At 36.8% G+C, this 23,383-nt stretch overlaps 1 protein-coding gene across 2 annotated transcripts in view; it reads left to right on the top strand.

Moving 5' to 3' along the window:
- The first annotated feature begins 1,637 nt into the window (after positions 1-1,637).
- The window catches only part of HSF2 (heat shock transcription factor 2), a 37,485-nt gene continuing 15,739 nt past the window's right edge, over positions 1,638-23,383 (top strand). The window contains exons 1-5 of one of the 2 annotated variants that reach the window (XM_024551846.2): positions 1,638-1,913; positions 17,714-17,822; positions 17,985-18,112; positions 19,156-19,280; positions 22,856-22,931. In XM_024551846.2, the coding sequence (XP_024407614.2) occupies positions 1,821-1,913; positions 17,714-17,822; positions 17,985-18,112; positions 19,156-19,280; positions 22,856-22,931 (531 nt within the window). In that variant the 5' untranslated portion in view covers positions 1,638-1,820. The remainder of the gene's footprint in view (positions 1,914-17,713; positions 17,823-17,984; positions 18,113-19,155; positions 19,281-22,855; positions 22,932-23,383) is intronic. The other variant, XM_024551844.3, reaches the window with a different exon arrangement.

Here is a 23,383-nt window from a genome sequence, read left to right on the forward strand (position 1 = left end):
CCCTCTGAGCTGTATCTCTTCATAGACAGACCATGGTCATTAGCCTCTCCATCTTTCCTCACTGATGTCTGTCTTCTTTTCAGCTGTATAAGTGTATTTGTACTTCAAGAGAAAACCTAAAGTCCTCATTCTCCCTGAAATCTTCCCTTACCACCTTAATTCACTTAACTCTTGTCTTCCTAAACTTTTCATGTACTTGTTTTATGCCGTAAATTTAGCTCCTATTTTTAAAATATTGATTGCTGGTCATTGTGTTCATATTGTTTCTTGAGTTAGAATATAAACATCTTACACAAGGAGATGGTGTCATCATTATATAATGGAAAGAGCACAGGTTTTTGAGGCCTGCATGTAAATACCTGTCTTATTTACTGATTGTGATGAGATAAATTAATTCACATTGAGCCTCAGAATCTTCATTGGAAAAATGGGGTAACAAGACTTACTTAATTGGGTGTTTATGAGGATTAAATGAGATAATACATATATGTAAAGACCTGGGTTTACATAAGGGCTCATCAAATGCTAGTTTCTCTATCAGGTGTACCCCACAATACATCTGATTTGCTTAGGCAGACAGACCAGTGCTGAACACAGAAGTCAGTATTCAATAAATTTTGCTCATTGGAAGTTAAATATATCTTTTTTAATGTATTATTTTACATGTATTCAGGAAGTAAGCCAATCTTATGTTAAATTTTGTATAAAGTGTTATTAGCTCTGGCTTGTTATAATTCTCTTCATTTTCAAAGCATTTTCACACCTACTATGTTATTAACAATACTGTAGATGGCTGAAAATAGAGATATTCTCATTCTCAATGAGGAAATGAAGAAGAATGGCACCAACGGATTAAGGGATTACTCTAATTTATGAGGTACTACTGCAATTTAATACACACTGAAGTGTCCTTCAAGCTAAACTCAAATATGTTAGTTCCTTGTCCAATATTTCTTTCCTCACTATAACCAGTATCTCCAGCAAATAAGAATGTATCTGCAAAGTACGTGTAGGAACAATTATTTCAGTTGTTTAAAATAGTGTAAGACTATTTCTTTGTTTTGTTGAGTACCTATTGGGCATTCAATGTCTGTTGAATTAAACTGCCTATTAAAGATCCTGATTCACAGTGGTACATACTTAGTAAAGAGTAAGTTACTTAAATTCCTTTTTTTGGATAAATGTATTTTAAAGGGCCCATTTTCTTCTAATTAAAATTTAAGAACAAGGTTTATTATTTTTAAGATAGTTTCAATTCGTAGCATAACACATCAGGCTTGACAACTGTTCCTTTCTCCTACCTTTATTATTGTACTCTTTCCTGCTAACTGGCACAAACCAGACGTGCTTGCCAAACTTATGACTCATGCCTGTGAAGACATGTTATAGCCTCTCAGTCACAGCCCAGGAACCCAAAACTGTTTCCACGTGAAACAGCCAAACATGGTCCCCAGGCCAAAGGTCCGCTACAGTGGGGGCTCTTGCATAAAAGGCGAATGAGAAGGCAGCGCCCCCTTTTGCTCCCACCCCCTTCACGTCCGTAGTATCCAATCGCTTTTCTCTGTCGTGTAGTCAGCGCCTCGGATTGGCTGGGAATGAGACTGCGCGGGGCCAGTGCTCACGGGCGGAGCGCGGGGACTTGTCCATCACGTGCAGCCTAGGGGCTCCCTCTACTTGCTGCGCGCACGGCGAGGTTGGGGGGCGGGGCCCGCGAACTGCTGCGCCTGCGTTGTGGGCGTTCTCGGGGAGCAGCTGCCGTCGCCGCCAACGCCACTGCTGCGTTCTGGTGTAGAACCTGGAATCCCTGCGCCTCGTTAACAATGAAGCAGAGTTCGAACGTGCCAGCTTTCCTCAGCAAGCTGTGGACGCTTGTGGAGGAAACCCACACCAACGAGTTTATCACCTGGAGCCAGGTATGGGATCGGGGTACGGCAGCCTCCGAACCCCCTGCCTAACCGCTTCCTTTCTCGCTCTCTCCCGCGGGGTTGTCCCTCGCGGCCTGTGGCTCGACGCCCAGTGCGAGGCCCGTGGGGTGGCGGGAGGCCGCGGGCCTCGGTATTCGGCCTCGTGGGGGACCCCTTGTATTATTGTTCCCGCGGGGAGTTGCGGGGAGCCTCTCAAGTCCCGACTGGCGCCGCTAATCCCAGGCCGCGGTGGGGGAGGGGCGGCCCGCGCCCGGCCCCGCGGCCGAGGAGGCCTCGTAACGGTCCAGCCCGGTGGGCATTCGGAACCTGCGGGGCAGAGCGGGGGTGCGGCCGATGAGCCGAGGGCGCGGGAGCCGCCTTACTGCACACTCACACTCGGTCCCCCCTCCCGGCTCGCGGGTTACCAGCAAGCAGCCCTGGGCTGGATCTTCAACGCCGGGGTTTATCTGAGAAAATCTGCCGCAGGGACCCGATTCTCCTCTCCAAGCATACACTCCACTTTACATCTGGGATTTTTATGGGGAGAGCATGAATGAGCAGGGAAGGAGGCAGGTGTTCAAATGCAGCTTACTGCTTATCAATAGGTTTTAAAGTATGATGTAGAAAATAGGAGATTCTGAGCCATTTGTATATACGGATTTTTATGATTATTTTAGTAAAAGTGCTTCTAAGAGTTCAGTAACTTAGTAAGGAGCTACTTAAAATGAGTCACTAAATTTCATTAACACTTGCTTCGGAGTGATAGATGGAATGCCTCGATTGTTGTTTTGATCCCAACTGTGCCACTAAACAGGGATGACCTTAGTCAAGCTCCTTATCTTGTCTGGCCTGTCCTTCAACGTTGGTAAAATGGACGGGTTGCCTAGGTGATCCAAGGCCAGTTCAACTTCCAAACACTAAAATTCTAAGCAGAATGATTTTTAGGTGAACAATGTGTTTGCGTTAGAATTCACTCTTAGGTCGTTGGAATTGTTTTGTGAAGGGCAACGGATTTCCCCTACTTATTATAGATGATCATCTGTTTGGGATATTTTCTTGCTTAGAGGTTTGGAGAAGAAATCAAAACTACCTGCACAGTGTTACCTCCTCTCTTTCTCTCTCTTCTGTTCCTTTCCTGGCATAGGAGTTCTCAGTTATATTATTCACTTTTGTCTTAACAGGGAACACTATGTTGAGTACTTGAAGTTCTGACTACCATATTCTATCGTACATTACTGTCATTTGTCCTTTTTTTAAATCTTCTAGGACTCAGTTTTTCTTGAAGGTATCATCAACTGGATGGCATTAAGCATTTGATGAATTCTGTGCAGTTGTACAAAGAAAGGTGAAAATAGGGAAGCCAGTTGCCTGCATACACTTAAAAATAAACAGATGTCTCATGCTTTCATCAGTCAGAAGGATTAAAAGTTGACAAAGATGGATCAGCACAGACTGCTGCTACTCAGCCTTGTATTCATGTTGCATATTGGATTGAGAGTCTCCCTCCCACCCAGACTGACTTTATCATGCTTTTTTAGCTTGCATGGGCTTTGTTTTTATTGCCTAAAAATGGTACATAAATACAGGGTCTGGCACAAATAATGCCCCCCTTTTTTTAATTACAAAATCATAAGCATGTAATTCTGTAACAACACAATAGCACACTCAAGCACACCATATGACATTTTAGGTGAAATGTTCAAATTAAAACTAGAAATTATTACACCCACATTATTACCTTACCAACCTCACTCAAGCAGGCATTACTTCTGCCAGACGCTGTATGTTGGTAATTGGTTTTAATTAGAGGGCATTATGTCAGTTGCAGGTCTAATAAATTCTTATTAGCCAAAATATTTTAATATTCTTATGAGTAGCATCAAATGTGGAGAGTTTCATACTAATCCATAAATGCATCATTTTATGAATTCTAAGCCAAATAAGCAACTTAAAATCATTCCTATTTTTCCCATTAAGTCTAAACTTAACTGCACATTTTTAATATATAATGGAACACCTAAAATATAAATTCATTGAGGGCAGGGACAGTATCTATGCCAGGGACACAGTAGGTACTTAATGTTTGACGAATCTGAAATTCTTGAAATATGTAACGGGAGTGCTAAGGATGATGATAAAAATCAAATTATGCTTTAAAAGAACCTTAGAAATCTTCTAGTTGAGACTTACCTTGTAGATAAGGATTTGAGGTTTAGGATTAGTTATTTGTAATTACAAAGCTAGCCATTATTTGGGGTGGAAGTTAACACAGATTTTTGACCTTCTAGATCAGTGTTCCAGCAACACCACAACACTTAATATAGGTTGACATAATATTTAGTTACCAAAGGGTTACCCTTTCACAAGTCAGTGGACAGTCGGGATTTAATATTGTTTAGGGGTAAAGGATAGTGGTTTAGGGAAGCTGTCTGTCTCTCCTACAGATTTTTCAAAAAAAAGTGTCAATGAAAGGTAAAACTTTAATTAAACAATGATGTTAGATGGAAAAACCAAAGTAAATTACTCTTATGTTTTAAAAGTTGCTATTAAAAAAAGTTATTTAAAAGAAGTTTCTGGTTTCTTTCAAACTTGTTTTGCTGAACTTTTGTTGGGTAATTTAGCATTTGTACTATATTTCAGTGAAAATCATATTAAGACCTTTTAAAATGGAGACAACTGTATTCAACAACAATAAAAAATACCTTTTAGAAGCAGCAGATGTCTTGGAATGGCAATATTTTATGCAATATTTTTTTCATTTGTTGAAAATAATTTACTCCTCCAGCTTGAGTGTAAGGCAAGAGGAGAAAACTCTTACCAACTAAAGTTTGGCTTAATATTCCTAAAGACTTGTATAACTTTAGTTTTCTTTGAAACTTGTAATATGACAAAAATTAAAGGTGAAATAATATTTTCATTCTCATCATTAATTATAGAAATACAATATCCCAAGCACTCAGGATTATACTAAGTGTATTTTTGAATCAAATAATAGAAATGTCTTGAGATCCAGAGTGTCTTTAAAAACTTACTATACTTATTTTTCCCATATTCTCCCCATGGAAGTTTCTTTTTATTTTCTTTTTCAGCTTCCTTCATTTCCTGTATCTTCAAAATTTTATTTAGCTATTTTGGCTCTGGTAGGTAGTTTGTTGCTAAATCAAGGCCAGATAGTACAATTGGATGACCTAAAACTGTTTCAGTTGTAGAAAAAGTACTAAACAGAGGACACAGGTTTAGCTTGGAAGCAACTGGGGAAACTTGACTTTCAGAGATGAGGTTATGGAAGTTGAATAGAAGTTCTTGCCATTGAAGCAGCTTTTACTGCTATTGATATTTGATACTCACATATGTTGAAATGAAGCAGTATAAAAGAAGGAAAAAAACAAAGTCATTGTTTTGCCAGTGTTATTTACTTTTGTGTCTATCCTTCAGATTGCTTGAGAAGACCAATAAGTGATTTCCACTGAAGACTTTATATTCACCTTCTTTTGTGTGTGTCCTTTGGCGTTCTGTACATCCCTACCCCACTCAAATCAGCAGAGATTAATCTGGACACACAAGGAAAAGGATGCGAAAATAGAATTTGTCCAATGTTCCTAGTTATCTTGGTCGAGTTTGTTCCGTAGGCTCTTAAACCTCCTAATGTTCTGGTATTGTTTTGTACTTCTCAGCAACCATTACATTATGACAGTATTGCCAAGTGAAAACAAGAAAGGCCACAAGTGTGGCAGAGCTCCACCTTATGTGGACCTAGAGAAAAGCTGAAAGATTGATTGAGAAGTATTTTTAGTTTGTATATGTAAGAGAGAATGAGCTCGAGGCTCAGAAGGAATGGAGTGGTTGGTGAACATTAAGAAGTTATAGACTGATTATTTGAAAGAGCATTGCTAATTTCTATTCCAAAAAATGTTTTAAAGTAATGTGGCTGACGTATTAGATTATTAGTAAGTATAGTTCAGATGTTTTTAACCAAGAGGACCAATTTGAGCCATAACAACTGTTGCTACTCCGCAGAAACTTGTCAACATTTATGGGTGAGGCCTAAAGAGAAGCTACCCATTTCTCCCACTGCCCTTAGTAATGGCATTCTGCCCCTTAGAAAGTGTGTAGGGAGAGTTCTGTGTTGTAGTGCTTGAAATTCATAGGTCTAAAACATCAATAAGGTGGAATGTTTACATTCAGATTATTTATAAATTTTAGAGTGGAGACTACAGGAATACTGAAAGTGGAGAGACACAAGGAGTGAATGGGGATTGAATATGTGTGAGAGAGAAATAACCAGGAGGCATTCATCTTCTCATTTATAAAACCGAAGAGTGAAAGTCTAAAAATAAAATCTGATGTACTGTGACACAAATTCACTTTTTCAGTCACAAATATTTGTTGTGAATCTGTTATGGCTAGACAGTGTGTTAGTACTGTGTTTAGTAGTGAACAAAATGCCTTCACAGAGCTTACATTCCAGTGAAGGATACTGATAATTAAAAGTAAGCAGACACAGATAATACAATAAAGTACTATAAAGAAAATAAAGCATGGTGAAAAGAGAGTGTCAATTTATGGTCCATTTAGGAGACAAATCACACTTTTTTGAATAGGGAAAGTTTAATAGAGTTCTAACTATATTAGGTGAACTGGAGTAAAGAAAACTCTATAGAATAAAAGAATAGAAGTTACAAGAGGCAGCCATCACTGCTAGGGCTAAGGTAGTTTCCAAGTTAGAGTGCCCAAGTAAAAACCGTCTTTCTGAGTCTTCCTGACCATTTTGGAAAGAGTATGACCATGTTTCACTGAATGGCAAAGAAGTTACTGGTGCCACACGGGTGGAACTTACTGGGAATTCATCCTTCAGAACTTTCCAGGAAATATAACCCCTAGGGTAGATGTTGGCAAACTATGGCCAAGAGCCAGCCATCTGTTTTGCAAATAAAGTTTAATTGGATCATAGCCATGCTTGCTTTATTACGTATTGTTCATATAGTTGACTTCTTGCTACAGGGGCAGAGTTACGGTCCTATGATCTGCAAGCTTAAAATACTTACTGTCTAGCCCTTTAAGAAAATGTTTATCAGCCCTTGCTCTAGAACAAGGGTGCTCAACTTCCATCCTGTAGACTGTACCAGTCCATACAGCAGGAGGTGAGCGTGAATATTGTGCCTGAATCATCCTGAAACCATTCCCCCTACCCTGGTCCGTGAAAAAATTGTCTTCCACAAAACTAGTCCCTGGTGCCAAAAAGGTTGGGGACTGCTGTTGTAGGATACCCTAGAAAGCTATTCATGGGGAGATGTCTTATAAGAGATACTATAATTTGAAACCTTCAAGGGAGAGGGAGTGTCGGGGGAAGCTGCTAGCCTTGGGGTATTCTGTGCACTGTAGGTGCTGAAGAACCTTTATGCAATGAAGGAGCCTGTTAAGGACACACTGGAATTAGGAAGGAGAATTTCTTCCTCTTTTAATATCTCTCTTGTTTCTTCTACTGACAGAGCTTAATACTGTGCCATCTAGAAAAAAAAAAGGATATTTATGGGACCCAGCTCCATGTTTGCAGAGTAGGCAATGAATTAATTTGGAGCAATAAATTGATAACTAGCACGTAAAATGACAGATTTGTGGGTATTTTAGGTAATGAGAAAGCCTCTCTGAACAGGTGACTTTTGAGCAGAGACTTGAATGATTAGAAAGAGTGGACCAGAGGAGAATGGCAAATATAAAGGCCTTGAACATGGCTTGTTCATATGATTTGAAAAGGCGCATGGGATTAGAGTATCTTAGAGAATGTGAGAGTGCGGTCAGAAAGGTAGGCAGGAGCAGATGGTTTGTATAGGGCCTTAGGGCCATGGTGAGGAGATTAGAGATGAAGGAACTATTTAGAAGACTATGACAGTTTTCCACTATGGCTTTGAATATAGTGTGGCTGAGATTAGGGTAGTAGCAGTGAAAGTGGTGAGAAGTAGTCTGATTTGATACCTACTTTAAAGGCAGAGCTGCAGAACTTACTGATAAATTGACTGAAGTTGGAGGAGAGACAGAAGAATTAGTTTGGGCCTGAGCAGCAGGATGAATGATGGTACATACCATTTGTTTAGATACAGGATGATTTGGAGAAATGCCGGGGAGAGGGGCGCATATTAACTTTGAGATTGTGAATGGATCACTAGTATTATTTAAAAATTATTTTATTTTACTTACATTTTCATTGACTATACTTTGTCATATGGTCACACTAATTTTAAAAGAGGTGGGGAAGTGCAGTGTTAGGAAGGAGAACGAATATCTAAGAACAGCCTGAATGACTTCTACACTCGAAGACATCCATGTGGAAATGTTGAATAGGATGTTTGGATATAAGACTGGTGTTCAGGGTGGAATTTGAATCTTGTGAGTGGTAAAAGCTATGGGACTGGATGAGATCACCCAGGGAGACAAATGAAGATAGAAGGAACTGAGAGATAGGGTATTCCAACATTTAGAGGGTATGAAGAGAAGATAAATCTAGCCAAAGAGATTGAGAAGGAACAATGAAAGGAAAGGCAGAGACTGAGGCCGTAGAAGTTAACGGAAGAAAATGACTCAAGAAAGAGAAGAGATGTCGTATGTTGTTATGAATATTCTTATTTACCTTTCCTGGTGTATATAAGCAAAAATTTTTCTAACGTATATACACTTACGCTGAAGGGTAGAATTGTTGGAAAATGTGGTATGAAATATTCAGCCTCAGTATAGTTCAAATTGTTTTCCAAAGAGATCAAACCAGTATATACTTTTTTAGCGATATATGATATTTTCCATTAACACATATCTTCAAAATTTTATTTTATCATTTTTACCAATCTTCTGGATATAAAGTGTTAATCTCAACAAGGTCTTTATTTATAATTCCCTGATTACTAGTAAGTTCAAACACCTTTTTGTATTTACTGACCATTTATGTTTCCTATTCTGTGAAATGTTTGACCATTTTTCTATGGGGTGATTTATTTATTTTTATTTGTAGGAACTCCTTGTATGTTCTGTATATTCATTTTTTTGGATATACCTGCTGCCTATATCTTCTCGCAGTTTGTGGCTTATCTTTTTACATTGTTTTGATGAACAGAGGTTCTTAATTTTAATGTAATTTAAATTATCTTTTTTGTTGTTTATGCTTTTTGTTTCTTCAGAATGTTTTCCCTTACTACCCCAAATGGAGAAAAATACTTTTCTATCTCCTTCTGAAAGTTTTAAAGGTTAACATTTCATATCTTAATCACCTAGAATTGATTTTTTGTTTCATAAGACAGAACCAGTTTCATTATTTTTAATATAAACATTTAGCTGTCCTAGCCCCTTTATTGAGCAGTTTCTTCTTTCCCCAGTGATATGTAATTTGCTACCTTTGTCTTATAGCAAAATTATATATTATGGTTTTGTTTCTAGGTTCTCTATTCTTTCCCATCAGACAGTCACATATTACATGCCCATACAACATATCTTAATTACCATAGCTTATAAAAAGTCTTGCTTTTGGGAGGGCAACTAATTCTTCAGGAGTATCATAACTATTGTTGGTGTTAGATATTCCATATATTATAAAATCAAGCTCCATTTTTAAAAAATGGGATTTTTTTTATTGGAATTGCATTGAAATTGTAAAATAGATGAGGGAAAATAGATATCATTACAATATTGTGTATTCCCATGAACAAGACATATTTCTAAATTCATTTTATTATTTAATAAAGTTTTATAATTTTTTGCAATTAGGTCTTGCACATTTTTGTTAGATTTCTTTCTAGGTATTTTATAGATGTTGTATGTGATATCCTTTAGTCTAAAATATATTTCTGACTATTGCTGAGAAATACAAGTACCATTTGTACATTTATACTAAACCAGTGAGCTAATCATTTTACTGATTTGGGTTCTCTTAAGTGTACATCTGTAACATCTGTAAATAGCAATTTTGTTCTTTCTTTTAGAACCTTGTCCCTTCACTTTGTTTTCTTTTGCAATGGCTAAGACCCCAAGAATGATGTCAAATAGAAGTGAGCAATCACGGGATTCCTTTTCCTTATTTGGAAAGGGAACATTTTTAATATTTCCCTTAAATACTAGCTGTTAACATTGAGAGTTTTTAATTTATTTTTTTGTTGATGTCAAACTTAATTGGGTAACTTAAAGGGACGGGAAGAATGAGAGGATGGAGGATACAGGAAAAAGATGATTTGGGGAGAATAGGAATCTATGTTTGAAATTGATAGTAGGGTAGAATATAGTTAAACAGCATTGTGTAAAAATGTTGACAGTAGGAAATTCACATGTGAAATTCGAGATGGTCAAGGACAGAGATGTAGATGTGATAATCATATGTAATGAAGTCAGTAATTAGATACACTATTGTGGATGAGATTGCTTAAGGAAGGAGTATAATAGGTGCCATGGTCAAGGATAGAAACCAAAAACACACTACCTCTTGATAGGTGGAAGGCAGTTGAAAGGAAATACAAGAGATAGGATAGCCAATAGTGTATAGTTTTAAAGCCAAGAGTAGAGCATTTAAGGAGGGGATTGTCAGTAATGCTAAGTGAAATGCCACAGAGAGAGGTAGGAAGATCAGGACAGAAAAGAGGACATGCTTTTGGCATTTGACATTTTAGAAAAAATGGTTTCAGTAAAGTGAGGGAAACAGAATCCAGTTCTTAGTGAAAGTTAGTAGATGGTCTTGAATTGGCAAAGGGAATTTTAAAATGTGTTTGTTAAATTTTGCATTGAAGGAAAAGACAAATGGGGGTGGATGGGTAGGTTGAGAGGGGAAGTCCTTTGAAGATAGGAAAAAATTATGCATTTTTAAGTTACTACCTAATAACCAATACTAGTTATTAAACTTTCTAAATTTTGCCAATTTAATAAGTGAAAAGTTATTTGTTCTGCTGTACATTTAATTATGAATGAAACCGAGTCTCCCTAAAATTCACGTTGTTTCTCATTTGTTAGAAATGTTTAATTACTGCAATTAATCTTTTGTCATAAATGTTTAAAGTGTTATGTTAATAGTCTTCAACTTTATTGAGCTTTTTAAAATAACACTATTATTGGCTTCAACGATATAAACTATATTCTCCTCTTACATCTGAAGTTGCCCAGTCTCCCTCTGGTCTTTTCAGCCATACTTAGTTCCTCTGCATCAGTGGTTTGCTGGAGTTCTAGCCATTAGCTCCAAGTACTAAGCAGGGATATGGGATGTAGAGGTTTGACAGTATGAATCTCTCTTCCATTTTAGAAACTTTCCTAGAAGCCCCACTGAATACGTTCTACCTTTATCTTATTAGTTAGGTGTGTTATTTGGCCACCTCTTAATTGTAAGGGAGACTGATAAATGTAGTTGCAGCATCAAACAAAATTGTAATTCAACTAGCCAGGTCTCTCATCTTTTTTTAAAGCTGAATAATACTGTCCCATTGTGGAATATAACGAGGTCTGTCCAGAAGGTACGTAGCCATGTAATAAGAAAAATAGAGACATTTATTGCAGAAGATACAAGGTACAAGAAATACTGTACATAGGACAATGATGCCTCAGTCCCCTTTAAAGTAGGCACCTTGGGACCTCACACAGTTCTTCAAATCACCATGCCATCAACTGCCCAGTCAAATTTTCCTGAATTTCATCGATGGTCTGAAGTCTCTTCCCTTTCAAAGGTGATTTTACTTTTGGGAAAAGCCAGAAGTTGCAGAGCACCAAATCTGGGCTGTAGGAGGGCTGAGTCACCTGGGTGATTTGATGTTTCACCAAAAGTCTCTGCAAGAGATGTGATGCATGAGCGAGTGCATTGTTGTGATGAAGCTGCCAATGACCAGTTGCCCATAGTTGTTGCTTTCTGAATCATCTGAATAGTTTCTGTGGAGGAATGTTCGAGCTTAATGCAAAATTTGAGCAGATTGGTTGCTCTGCTTGCTCAGTCATTTTGAATGTGACGGCCACACAGTTACACATGCTCACTCAAAGGTGTCTACCACCCCGACTGACTACAGTGAAGTTGTCCTTGTTCATGCATAGCATTTCAGTTCACTCTCCTTAGGTGCCAGGTTACATCAATGTCGCACAAACTGTTCTTATTGCATTAACAATGGCTGAACTTTTTTCAGACAGACCTCGTGTATACACACATATATATATACACACACACACATCACATAAATATATAAATATCACAATTTTTCACAATTTTTTTAATTTAGTTTTTTCATTGATGGATGGACTCTTAGAATTTTCCACATCTTAGCTACTGTGAATAATGCTGCAGTGAACACAGGAGAACAGATATCTCTTCGAGATACTGATTCCAGTTCCTTTGTGTATATACCCAGAAGAGGTATTACTAGATCCATGTAGTATTTTTTTTTTTTTAAGGGAAACTTCATACTGTTTTCTTTAATGGCTCTACCAGTGTATTTTCCCACCAACACTGTACAAGAGTTCCCTTTCTTCCACATTCTTGCCAGCATATTCTTTTATTTTTTGGTGGTAGCCATCCTGACAGGTATGAGGTGATACCTCATTTCAGTTTTGATTTGCATGTCCCTGGTGTTTAGTAATGTTGAGCACGTTTTCATATACCTGTTAGCTGTTTGTTTGTCTTTTGAGGAAAAAGGTCTATTCAAGTACTTTGCCTATTTGTTGATTGTGGGTTTTTTTTTTTTTTCTTGTTGAGTTGTATGCTCTCATATTTTGGATCTTAATCTCTTATCAGATTTTTATTGCAAATAGTTTCTTACGTTCTGTTAGGTTACTTTATTTTGTTGATACTTTTGCTATGCAGATGGACATGATATATTAGCTTGACTGACAGTTATTTTACTGTGTGCATATATATCAAATCATTGTGTTGTAAAACTTAAATATATACAATTTTAGTTTTAAAAAATAAAAAAGAGGGTAGGCAGGTAGCAGTCTCCATGAATAAATTTATTACTTTATAGTTGTATGTCTTCTGGGTTTATTATGTACGTCATGCTTCCAAAAGCTTGATAGTGAAGAGTGAGGGAGCAGTGAGCTTTTGTTTTTTCTTTCCAAATGGAGAGTTTATTAACTAATCCTTTTCCCTCTTGATTTTCCCTCCTGTTTAAATGCTACTTTTATTCTCTATTAAATTCTCATATTTACTTCTTTGTACTCTCTAGTGTATCCTTTCTTTGGTACCAAACTTTTGTAAACACTGTGATTCTACCAACTATATGGGATAGGGTTAACACCTCTCCCACCTTGCTTTTATATTTCCTTGAGTATTGCTACATAATTACTTTTGCCAGTGAACTTCAGTATTTAATATATCCTTGTGTTAGCAGCTCTTAATCCTGCCACCAAAAATCTTTTTGTTTTAATTGAGAGAGAATTTAATGTATTGGTTAATTTCGGGAGAATTAACAGTTTTACAACAGTGTATTTGTCCCTCTGTAGTTTAATATTTTCTGAAAGGTCTTGTATATTTTTAAAACTTATTTTTAGATACTTGATACTTTTCTATTACTGGAATCTTTTATTCCATTTTAGTTTTAATTTTGTTGTGATAAAATATACATAACATAAAATTAACCACTTTAATCATTTTTAAGTGTACAGTTCAGTGCTATACTGTATTAAGTATATTCACATTTGTTGTGAAATCATCCCTACCACCCATTTCCAGAATGTTTTTCATCTTCTCAAACTGAAACTTCATAATTATCAGATAGAACTTCCAGTTCCCTCCTTCCTCCTAGCCCATCGTACTGTCTGTATAAATTTGACTATTCTAAATATCTCATATAAGTAGAATCATACAGTATCTGCTCTTTTGTGACTAGCTTATTTCACTTAGCATACTATCTTCAAGGTTCATCCATGTTGTAGCATGTCTCTCTTTCCTCTTTGGAGCAAAATACTATTCCATTGTATGTATATACCACATTTTCTTTATCCATTCATCTATCAGAGGACACTTAGGTTGCTTCCACCTTTTGCCTACTGGGAATAATGCTACTATGAAGATGGGTGTACAAATATCCTTTCAAGTTCCTGCTCACAATTCCTTTGGGTATATACATAGAAATGGAATTATATGGCAGTTGTGTGTTTAATTTTATGAGGAACTACCAAAGCCTTTTTTACAGTGGCTGCACTATTTTACATTGCCACCAGCAGTGATGCACAGGGGTTCCAATTTTCCTACCTCCTCACCAATACTATTTTCTGTTTTTTTCCCCTCTGTGTGTATGTTTTAATAATGGCCATCCTGATGGCTATAAAGTGGTAATATTGTGGTTTTGATTTTCATTTCCTTAATGATTAGTGATGTTAGGCATCTTTTCATGTGTTTATTGTTCATTGTATATCTTCTTTGGAAAAATGTCTACTCAAATCCTTTACCCATTTCTAATCAGGTTGTTTTTGCCATTGTTGAGTTGTAGAGGTTCTTTTTTTTTTTTTAATTTTACTTCAAAATCTGTATGGTTTTATTAACCAATGTGACCCAAATTCAATATTAAAAAAAGAACAAGTAAAAGAAAAAAATTAAAAAGGTTGATCTGTTTTCCCTTGACTACTCTCCTCGTTTAGGTTTTACAGTCCCCAGCCACAAAAAGTTTTATAAGTCCTCACGGGAGCCCAAGAACAACTGGTGTCTCCCTGGGAAGCTTGGGCCTGCATGCCACAGACTTGGGGGAAATCGTTCAAATCCCTAACACATGGCTGGTCCCCAGATTCCGCCTCTGCCCTCAGCTTAAGATTTTCCAACTCCCTCTTCCACTGCCAGGGTCACAAGGTGCCAACGATAAGCTCTGAGGTGGACGCCCCACCTTCCACTGCCTTTGGGGTTGAGATACAACATCCCATATGTACCGGGACAAGACCCGTGGTGAGGGTGGTGGGTTCCCCTTATCGGCCAGTGATCCAGATCCCTCCCACTGAAGTCACTTCACCTGATGGCCACTTTCTTTATATATATGGATATTAACCACTTGTAAGATACGAGTTTCAAATATTATCTTCTATTCCATGGGCTGCCTTTCCTTCATAGTGTCCTTTACAGAAAAGTTTGTAAGTCGGAGGTAGCCCCATTTGTTTATTTTTGCTTTTGTTTGCCTATGCTTTTGGTGTTATCCAAGAAATCATTGCCAAATCCAATGTCATGAAGCTTTTCCTTACGGTTTCTTCTGAAATGTTTATAAGTTTAGTTCTTTCATCTATTTGGAGTTAATTTTTGTATATGATTTAAGGTAAAGGTTCAAACTTCATTCTTTTGCATGTTAGTATTCAGTTTTGTCAACATCATTTCTTGAAAAGACGGTCTCTTCCTCATTAAATGGTTTTGGCACCCTTATAAAAAATCTTGGGACTGTGTATGTGAGAATTCAGTATTTCTGGGCTTTCTATTGTATGAGTTGGTTCATCTGTCTTTATGTAAGTACCTTAATGTTTTGATTACTATATTTTTCTAGTAAGATTCAAGTTTATTTTTTAAATGACAGGATACTAGTGATTTTAAATATTAATTAGTAAGAAGAATCTTGCTAAATTCTCTTAGTTTTTTAAATGATTGTACAGATATAATTATTTTTATAACAAAAAGGATTCTGCTTCAGCCTCTCAAATTTTATTTTTGTCTAATATTGTTCACTTTAAAACAATATTAAATAATTATGCTGGCCACATATTGTATTTGTTTTTCTTGTTTCTGATTTAATGGAAATTTTCTTTTTTAAGTATATTTTATTGATTATGCTATTATAGTTGTCCCATTTTTTTTCCTCCCCTTTATTACCTTCTGCCCTGCCACTAGCATTCCCTCTCCCCTTAGTTTGTGTCCCTGGGTTGTACGCGTAAGTTATTTGGCATCTCCATTTCCTATACTATTCTTAACCTCCCCCTGTCTATTTTCTACCTACCATTTATGCTTCTTACTCCGTGTACCTTTTCCCCCATTATTCCTCCACCACCTCCCTGCTGATAACCCTCCATGTGAGCTCCATTTCTATGATTCTGTTCCTGTTCTACTTGTTTGCTTAGTTTTTGTTTTTGACTTTTAGGTTTAGTTGTTGATAGTTGTGAGTTTGTTGTCATTTTACTGTTCATAGTTTTTGATCTTCTGTTTCTTAGATAAGTCTCTTTAACATTTCATATAATAAAGGCTTGGTGATGATGAACTCCTTTATTTTGACCTTATCTGGGACGCACTTTATCTGCCCTTCCATTCTAAATGATAGCTTTGCTGGAAACCGTAATCTTGGATGTAGATCCTTGCCTTTCATTACTTTGAATACTTATTTCCAGCCCCTCCTTGACTGGAAGGTTTCTTTGGAGAAATCAGTTGATAGTCTTATGGGAACTCCTTTGTAGGTGTCTCCTTTTCTCTTACTGCTTTTCAGAGTCTCTCCTTGTCTTTAATCTTGGCTGCTGTAATTATGATGTGCCTTGGTGTGTGCTTCCCTGGGTCCAACTTCTTTGGGACTCTGAGCTTCCTGGAAGTCTGTTTCCTTTGCCAGATTGGGGACGTTCTCCTTCATTATGTTTTCAATTTCTTGCTTTTCCTCTTCGCCTTCTGGCATCCCTATGATTGGATGTTGGAACATTTAAAGTTGTCCTGGAGGTTCCTAAGCCTCTCCTCATTTGTTTAAATTCTTGTTTCTTCATTCTGTTCTGGTTAAATGTTTATTTCTTCCTTCAGGTCCAGATTGTTGATGTGAGTCCCAGTCCTTCCCTTCACTGTTGGTTTCCTGTATATTTTTCTTTATTTCACTTTGCATAGCCTTCACTTCTTCCTCTGTTTTGCGACTATACTCAACCATTTCTGTAAGCATCCTGATTACCAGTGTTTTGAACTCTGTATCTGATAGGTTGATTATTTCTTCATCACTTAGTTCTGTTTTTGGAGCTTTGATCTGTTCTTTTGTTTGGGCCACTTTTCTTTCTCTCAGCGTGCCTATTAGGTTGTAAGGGGTGGAGCCTTAGGTATTCGCCAGGGTGGGGCAACTGAAGTCTCTATGTTCTGGTGTTGTATGGGGGGGAGGGGGGGTTGAGAGGGAACAATGCTGCTTGCTCAGTTCTTGGCCATCTTTCAGTCACTTCCCCTTCTACCCACAAGCTGATTCCTTGGTGGGTGGGTTTGTGTATGTTCTAGGACCCTGTGGGTCTCTCCAGCGAACTCTCCTGTGAGGCCAGGAGTGCCTTGCAATTTCCCCACAGGTTTTTTTAGCCAGGGGTTTTGAGGCTTTATTTCCCCATGTTGGGACCCTGGATTACTTGGTCTGTCTTGCTTCCCAGTTGTTCCTCCCCATTTATCCTCATGCAGTGTGGGACTGCTGGGTCTGCCCGCTGTCACCTTCCTGTGTGTTCTCTCCATCCTGGCTGCCCATTTCTGCCCCTCCTACCAGTCTGAATGAATGTTTCTTCTTTGACTCCTTGGTTGTCAGACTGCCACACAGTTCAGTTTTCTGGCAGTTCTGGGGGTTTTTTTTGTTTGTTTTTAAATTTGTTGTGCTTCATTTGGTTGTGTGAGGAGGCAAAGAGTATCTACCTGTGCCTCCATCTTGGCTGGAAGTCTGGAAATTTTTCTAATATTTTACCATAGAGTATGATACAGATTTTGGTGAGACACTGCTAAGCTTTTGAACTTGACATCAAAAAACTTAATGGCAGTTCGGCACTTATTTGGAACTTGTTTCTTGTTGACATTAACACAAATAATTTGTTGGTCTGAAGTTACTATGAAAGGATTGCCCAGTTTCGGGGTTTATATGTATCATATAGTATCAGAGGATTTTAACTAATTGAATTTTTAAATTTTTCAGAATGGTCAAAGTTTTCTAGTTTTGGATGAACAAAGATTTGCAAAGGAAATTCTTCCCAAATACTTCAAGCACAATAACATGGCGAGCTTTGTGAGGCAACTGAATATGTGTGAGTATGGACCACAATTCATTTGGTCTAGTGTCATCAGCCACTGATTAAACAGTGTTTTTCCCCCATTAGCATGATAAAGAGGAAAATATATTGCATAGAAGCATCATTAATTTTTGACTTTCCTCTGTTTTAGTCATCTGGATTTTGAATCTTTTTCAGATGGTTTCCGTAAAGTAGTGCATATTGACTCTGGAATTGTAAAACAGGAACGAGATGGTCCTGTTGAATTTCAGCATCCTTACTTCAAACAAGGCCAGGATGACTTGCTGGAGAACATTAAAAGGAAGGTGAGCTATTGTTAACATGATTTAATTAGGGCTTTGCCATGTAATATACTTGGTCAAGAAACATTTCAGCTGTTGACATTAAGAATGTATAAAACTGTACTCGTGTTCTTTGTTGGGATGATTCAGACAAATACATTTTTTTTAAAAGATTTTATTTATTTATTTTAGAGAGGGGAAGGGAGGGAGAAAGAGAGAGAGAGAAACATCAATGTGTGGTTGCCTCTCATGTGCCCCTTGTTGGGGACTTGGCCTGCACCCCAGGCATGTGCCCTGACTGAGAGCCAAACTGACGACCCTTTGGTTTGCAGGCCAGTGCTCAGTCCATACAGAAAAAGTTACTTTTTTCTATTTTTCTTTCCTGGTGCTGAACTATACTAAGGGCTCAAAATACTTTTAAAGGGAAGGAAAATGTTTACATTCTGACTGAGGTTGAGGAGTCATTCACATTGGGATAGCTCACTCTTTTTTTAGCTTAAAAAATGTAAGCTCCTGCTAGAATGTAAGTTCGCTGGAGGGCTATTATGTAGTTTACTGCCAAATAATGAAACCCCAGAATAAGTCCCTTGCGTATAGTAGACATATAACAATACATTTTTTAATGAATTTTTTTTTTTGCTGAAATAAGATATTTTTACCAAATCTACAAAAGGAAGGGGTGAGGTAAAAGGGTAGTGGACCATGGAAGAAAATGGCCTAGCATGAAGCTATTACTGCATGAATTTAATTAAACATGTAATGTGATAATAAAGAGGCTTGGGAAAATTACAGGGAATTTGACAGAAGGAAATGAAAAATTTAAAAAGCCCTTAAGATGTTTCTGCTTGTGGAAATTTCCCACATAAAAAAAAAAGTAGACTAATTATTTCTTACCCTCTCTCTTTGAGCCATAAAGTTTATTCTCTTCCTAGAATCCTATCCTGGGTTTTTTGGAACTTGATCTCACTTCCTGAACAGACTACAAAAACATCTTGTAATAGGGAAGCTTTGAATTACAACCATGGTATTTAGTATTTGTTTGATGTCCTAAATTTGCTTTTTGAAAGGTTTCATCTTCAAAACCAGAAGAAAATAAAATTCGTCAGGAAGATTTAACAAAAATTATAAGTAGTGCTCAGAAGGTTCAAATAAAACAAGAAACTATTGAGTCCAGGCTTTCTGAATTAAAAAGGTAAAGTATGATTTTCAAATATAATTCTCATATACGGGTTGGTGTTTATGTGTTGGGTGTAGTGTGTTGGAGGTTGGTGCTTTACTTTTAGGTCATGTCATTGAAACCAAGATCAAAGATCATTTTTCAGTAAGTATTGGTTCCCTTTATTGATTTGTAGCCATAGACTTTACCCCAATACTGTGTTTTCATGATGGTGGTCGAAAGAATATAAAAACCTGGGCATGCAAAACTATATGATACAAAAGCCTTCGTGAAACAATAGATCTTTTTTGTTGTTGTTTTTTTTTTCTTTAATTTAATATTTATTGTATTTTTTTTGCCATTTTTAATCCCTTTATATCCCCCTTCCCCCAGCAGTCATCACACTGTTGTCCGTAAATCCTTTTTCCTTTCTGTTCCATCCCTCCATCCCCTCACCTCCCACCCCAGCTGTCATCCTATTTTCCATCTATGAGTCTGTCCCCATTTTCCTAATTTGTTCATTAGATTCTACATAGGAGTGACAGTATTTGTCTTTCTCCATCTGGCTTATTTAATTTAGCATAATATTTTCCAGGCCCATCCATACTGTTGGCAAAGCGTAAAATTTTCTTCTTTTTTACAGCTGAGTAGTATTCCATTGTATAAATGTCCCATAGTTTTATCCACTCATTTACTGATAGACACTTGGGCTGCTTCCATGTCTTCACAATTGTAAATAACACTGCAGTGACCATAAGGATGCTTACATTCTTCCAAATTAGTTTTGTGGTTTCCTTCGGATATAGCCCCATGAGTGGAATCGCTGGGTCAAAGGCAGATCCATTTTTAATTTTGGGGGGTATCTCCATACTGCTTCCCACAGTGGCTGCACCAGTCTGCATTCCCACCAACAGTGCAAAAGCATTCCCCTTTCTCCACATCTTCCCCAGCACTTGTTTGTTAATGTATTTGATAACCATTCTGACAAATGTGAGATGATATCTCATTGTGGTTTTAATATTCATTTCTCTGATGATTAGTGACATTGAGCATCTTTTCATATGCCTATTGGCTATCTTTACGTCCTCTTTGGAGAAATATCTATTCAGGTCCTTTGCCCACTTTTTAATTGGGCTTTTTGTTTTTTTGATGTTGAATTTTGTAAGTTCTTTATAAGTTTTGGATATTAACACCTTATCAGATATATTGGCGAATATGCTCTCTCATTCTGTGGGTTGTCTTTTTATTTTGTTGATGATTTCCTTTGCTGTGCAAAAACATTTTAGTTTGATACCTATGAATAGACCCAACCAAGGATGTAAAAGACCTGTATTCAGAAAATTGTAAGACACTGATACAAATTATGCAATACAAGTAAGTGGAAGCACATACCACATTCATGGATAGGAAGAATTAACATCATTAAAATGTCTATACTCCTGAGAGCAATCTATAGATTAAACGCAATTCCTATCAAGATTCCAATGACCTATTTCACAGAACTGGGACAAATATTTCAAAAAGTTATGTGGACCCACAAAAGGCCCCACATAGGAACAACATTCCTGTTAGAGAACAACAAAGTTGGAGGAATCATGCTGCCTAATATCAAACTATACTATAGTAATCAAAACAGCCTGGTACTGGCATAAAAACAGACAGATCAGTGGAACAGAATAGAGTGCCCAGAAATAAATCCACACCTTTATAGTCAATTAATAGTCAAAACAGGAAGCAAGCACATAGAACCAGTTAAAGATAAACTATTCAGTAAATGGTGTTGGGAAAATAGGACAGATACATGGAGAGAGATGAAACTAGACCACTTTCTTACACCACACACAAGAACAAATTCAAAATGGATCAAAGACTTAAATGTTAGACCTGAAACCATAAAATTGTAGAAGAAAGAATAGGCAGGAAAATCTTGGACATTCCTTGTAGCAATATTCTATCAAATATATTTCCCCAGGCAAGGGAAACAAAAGAAAAAACAAACAAATGGGAAACAGTAGATCTTTAAATTGGTGTAGGAAATCTGAGTCTTACATAGGTTAGCTTTTATATGATTAGACACATATGAGTGCACACAAAGGCATAAAAGTACTACACATGTTACCTATTCTTTTAAGATGTTTTTTATGACTTTCCTGTGTGGCCTATCTCTTAAGGAAAAGTAGGACTTAAAAAACAGGGAAAAAAGGACACAAGAGACTTGCTCTACTTGATATTTATTTTATGTACATTGGACAGAGTATTATTGAAACCTTTTATCTACAAAAGATGCTTTGATTTGTAACTATAGTTCTTAGCACCATTATCCTAACTTGCCACAGTAATAGGTTGTATGTAGTGTAGATGTGTACTTGTTTTTTTAGTAAGTAGTTGAGATTTTGCTCATCCTAATTGATGTCCAGGTTTTGAGAGTAGTGATTTTGTGTGTTTTCTATCCCATTTCAAATATGGGATAGAAAACAGTTCTATTAACTGTTCTTCAGTATTTTTGTTAAAAGAGTAATATTGGACTTTGATACCCTTTTTGACTAGGCCTTAATTTTAAGTTTCCCCATTTTGCTTATTTAATCACTTATGCTGCTTTATTGTATGTATCTTGTGTCTACTGAGATGCCCTTTGCCCCAGTTCCTTGAATCTCAGGTTTAGTCTTTAAGGAATGGGATCCCAAATTTATCCTTTAAGTCTTGGGGATAGCCATTCTCCTCCTTACCTTCAGTAGGCAGATGACAGTATCTTTGCATTTCTGAGCCAGAAAAAGTACAGTATTTTTTTCAGTATGTATTAAAGTCTCATTTTCGGTACCCTCTATTTTTTTGGTTTGTCATATATGGAAATGCTTTAAAAAATATTCTTTAGTGTTTTCATGTGCTTGTGTTTGAGACAGATCTTAAGATAGACAGTTTGAAGTCCAGCAGACTTTATTTCTACTTTAATATTTAACTAATTACCTGTGTGATCTTGGAGAAGTCTTGTCAGTTCTCTGAGTCTCAGCGTCCTCATGTATAAAATAGAGAATAATTTCTTTCTTGATGGATTTGAGAGAAGTCTAAATTACTAGGATATATAAAATGCTTAGCATAGTACTTGGAGCATACCAAGTGCTAGGTAAATGTTACTTCGCTTTAAGAGTTGTTTCCTAAGCGCAAGTACTGAATTCACTTGGTAGCCATAGTTTTAAGATTAGCTTAAATAAGAAATAATGAACCCAATTTTCAGAGGAATTAATTGCCTACTACTATATGGATGTAGGCATGAGTCTTAAGTTTTTGTGTAGATATTGCCATGAGTAGAAGCTACTAGAGTTATGAAGGAATGATTCTGGATTTGCATCAAGATAGTTGCCATATATATAATTGAACCAAAGATTTTCTAGTCTTATAAAAATGTGTAATAAAGACTAGTTAAATTCTCTGGTATTTTTATAAAATCTTTATTTTTAATTAAAAAATGTTTTATTCCCATGCCCTCCCCTTTGGCAACCATCAGCTTGTTCTCTATACCTATGGTATTCTCTGGTTTGCTTAAAGATATTGAGGCCTGGCTTTCTGACTAAATTGTTTTTTGTTTTGTTTTGTTTTCTTAATAAATGATATAGTGAGAATGAGTCCCTTTGGAAGGAGGTGTCAGAATTACGAGCAAAACATGCACAACAGCAACAAGTTATTCGAAAGGTAGGCTTTTTTCCCATGACCATAATTGTGCTTGTTTGAGTATCATTTTTGACCCAAAGTATCCTTTGCATAGTCTGATTGGTTTTCGTTTCTTGTATTTTGGGTGTACAGATAGAAGTAAAACTATGAAATTAAACAAATTAGGACAAGTGTTATATGTTCTTTTTAATAAAAAATCTTTTCATTAGCTAAATATGGTCATTCTGTACTCCCAGTTACTAAGTTTAAGGACCTTTGCCTGATAGAACACCTGTAAGATACTTTATTCATAGAAGCATAATTAATATACTCCCAATTTCTTACACAATTTTTCCTATAAAAACAAAGCTTTACTGTGTGGGGTTTTTTTGTTCATTTGTTTTGTTGTTTTTACTGTTTTTTACTCTGAAAGGCATGCATACAGGTTCAGAAGATAAATGACTAATATTTTCAAATCAGTCAACCAAATTATG

The sequence above is a fragment of the Desmodus rotundus genome, chromosome 11, assembly GCF_022682495.2.
Source record: "Desmodus rotundus isolate HL8 chromosome 11, HLdesRot8A.1, whole genome shotgun sequence".
NCBI classification, from domain to species: Eukaryota; Metazoa; Chordata; class Mammalia; order Chiroptera; family Phyllostomidae; genus Desmodus; species Desmodus rotundus.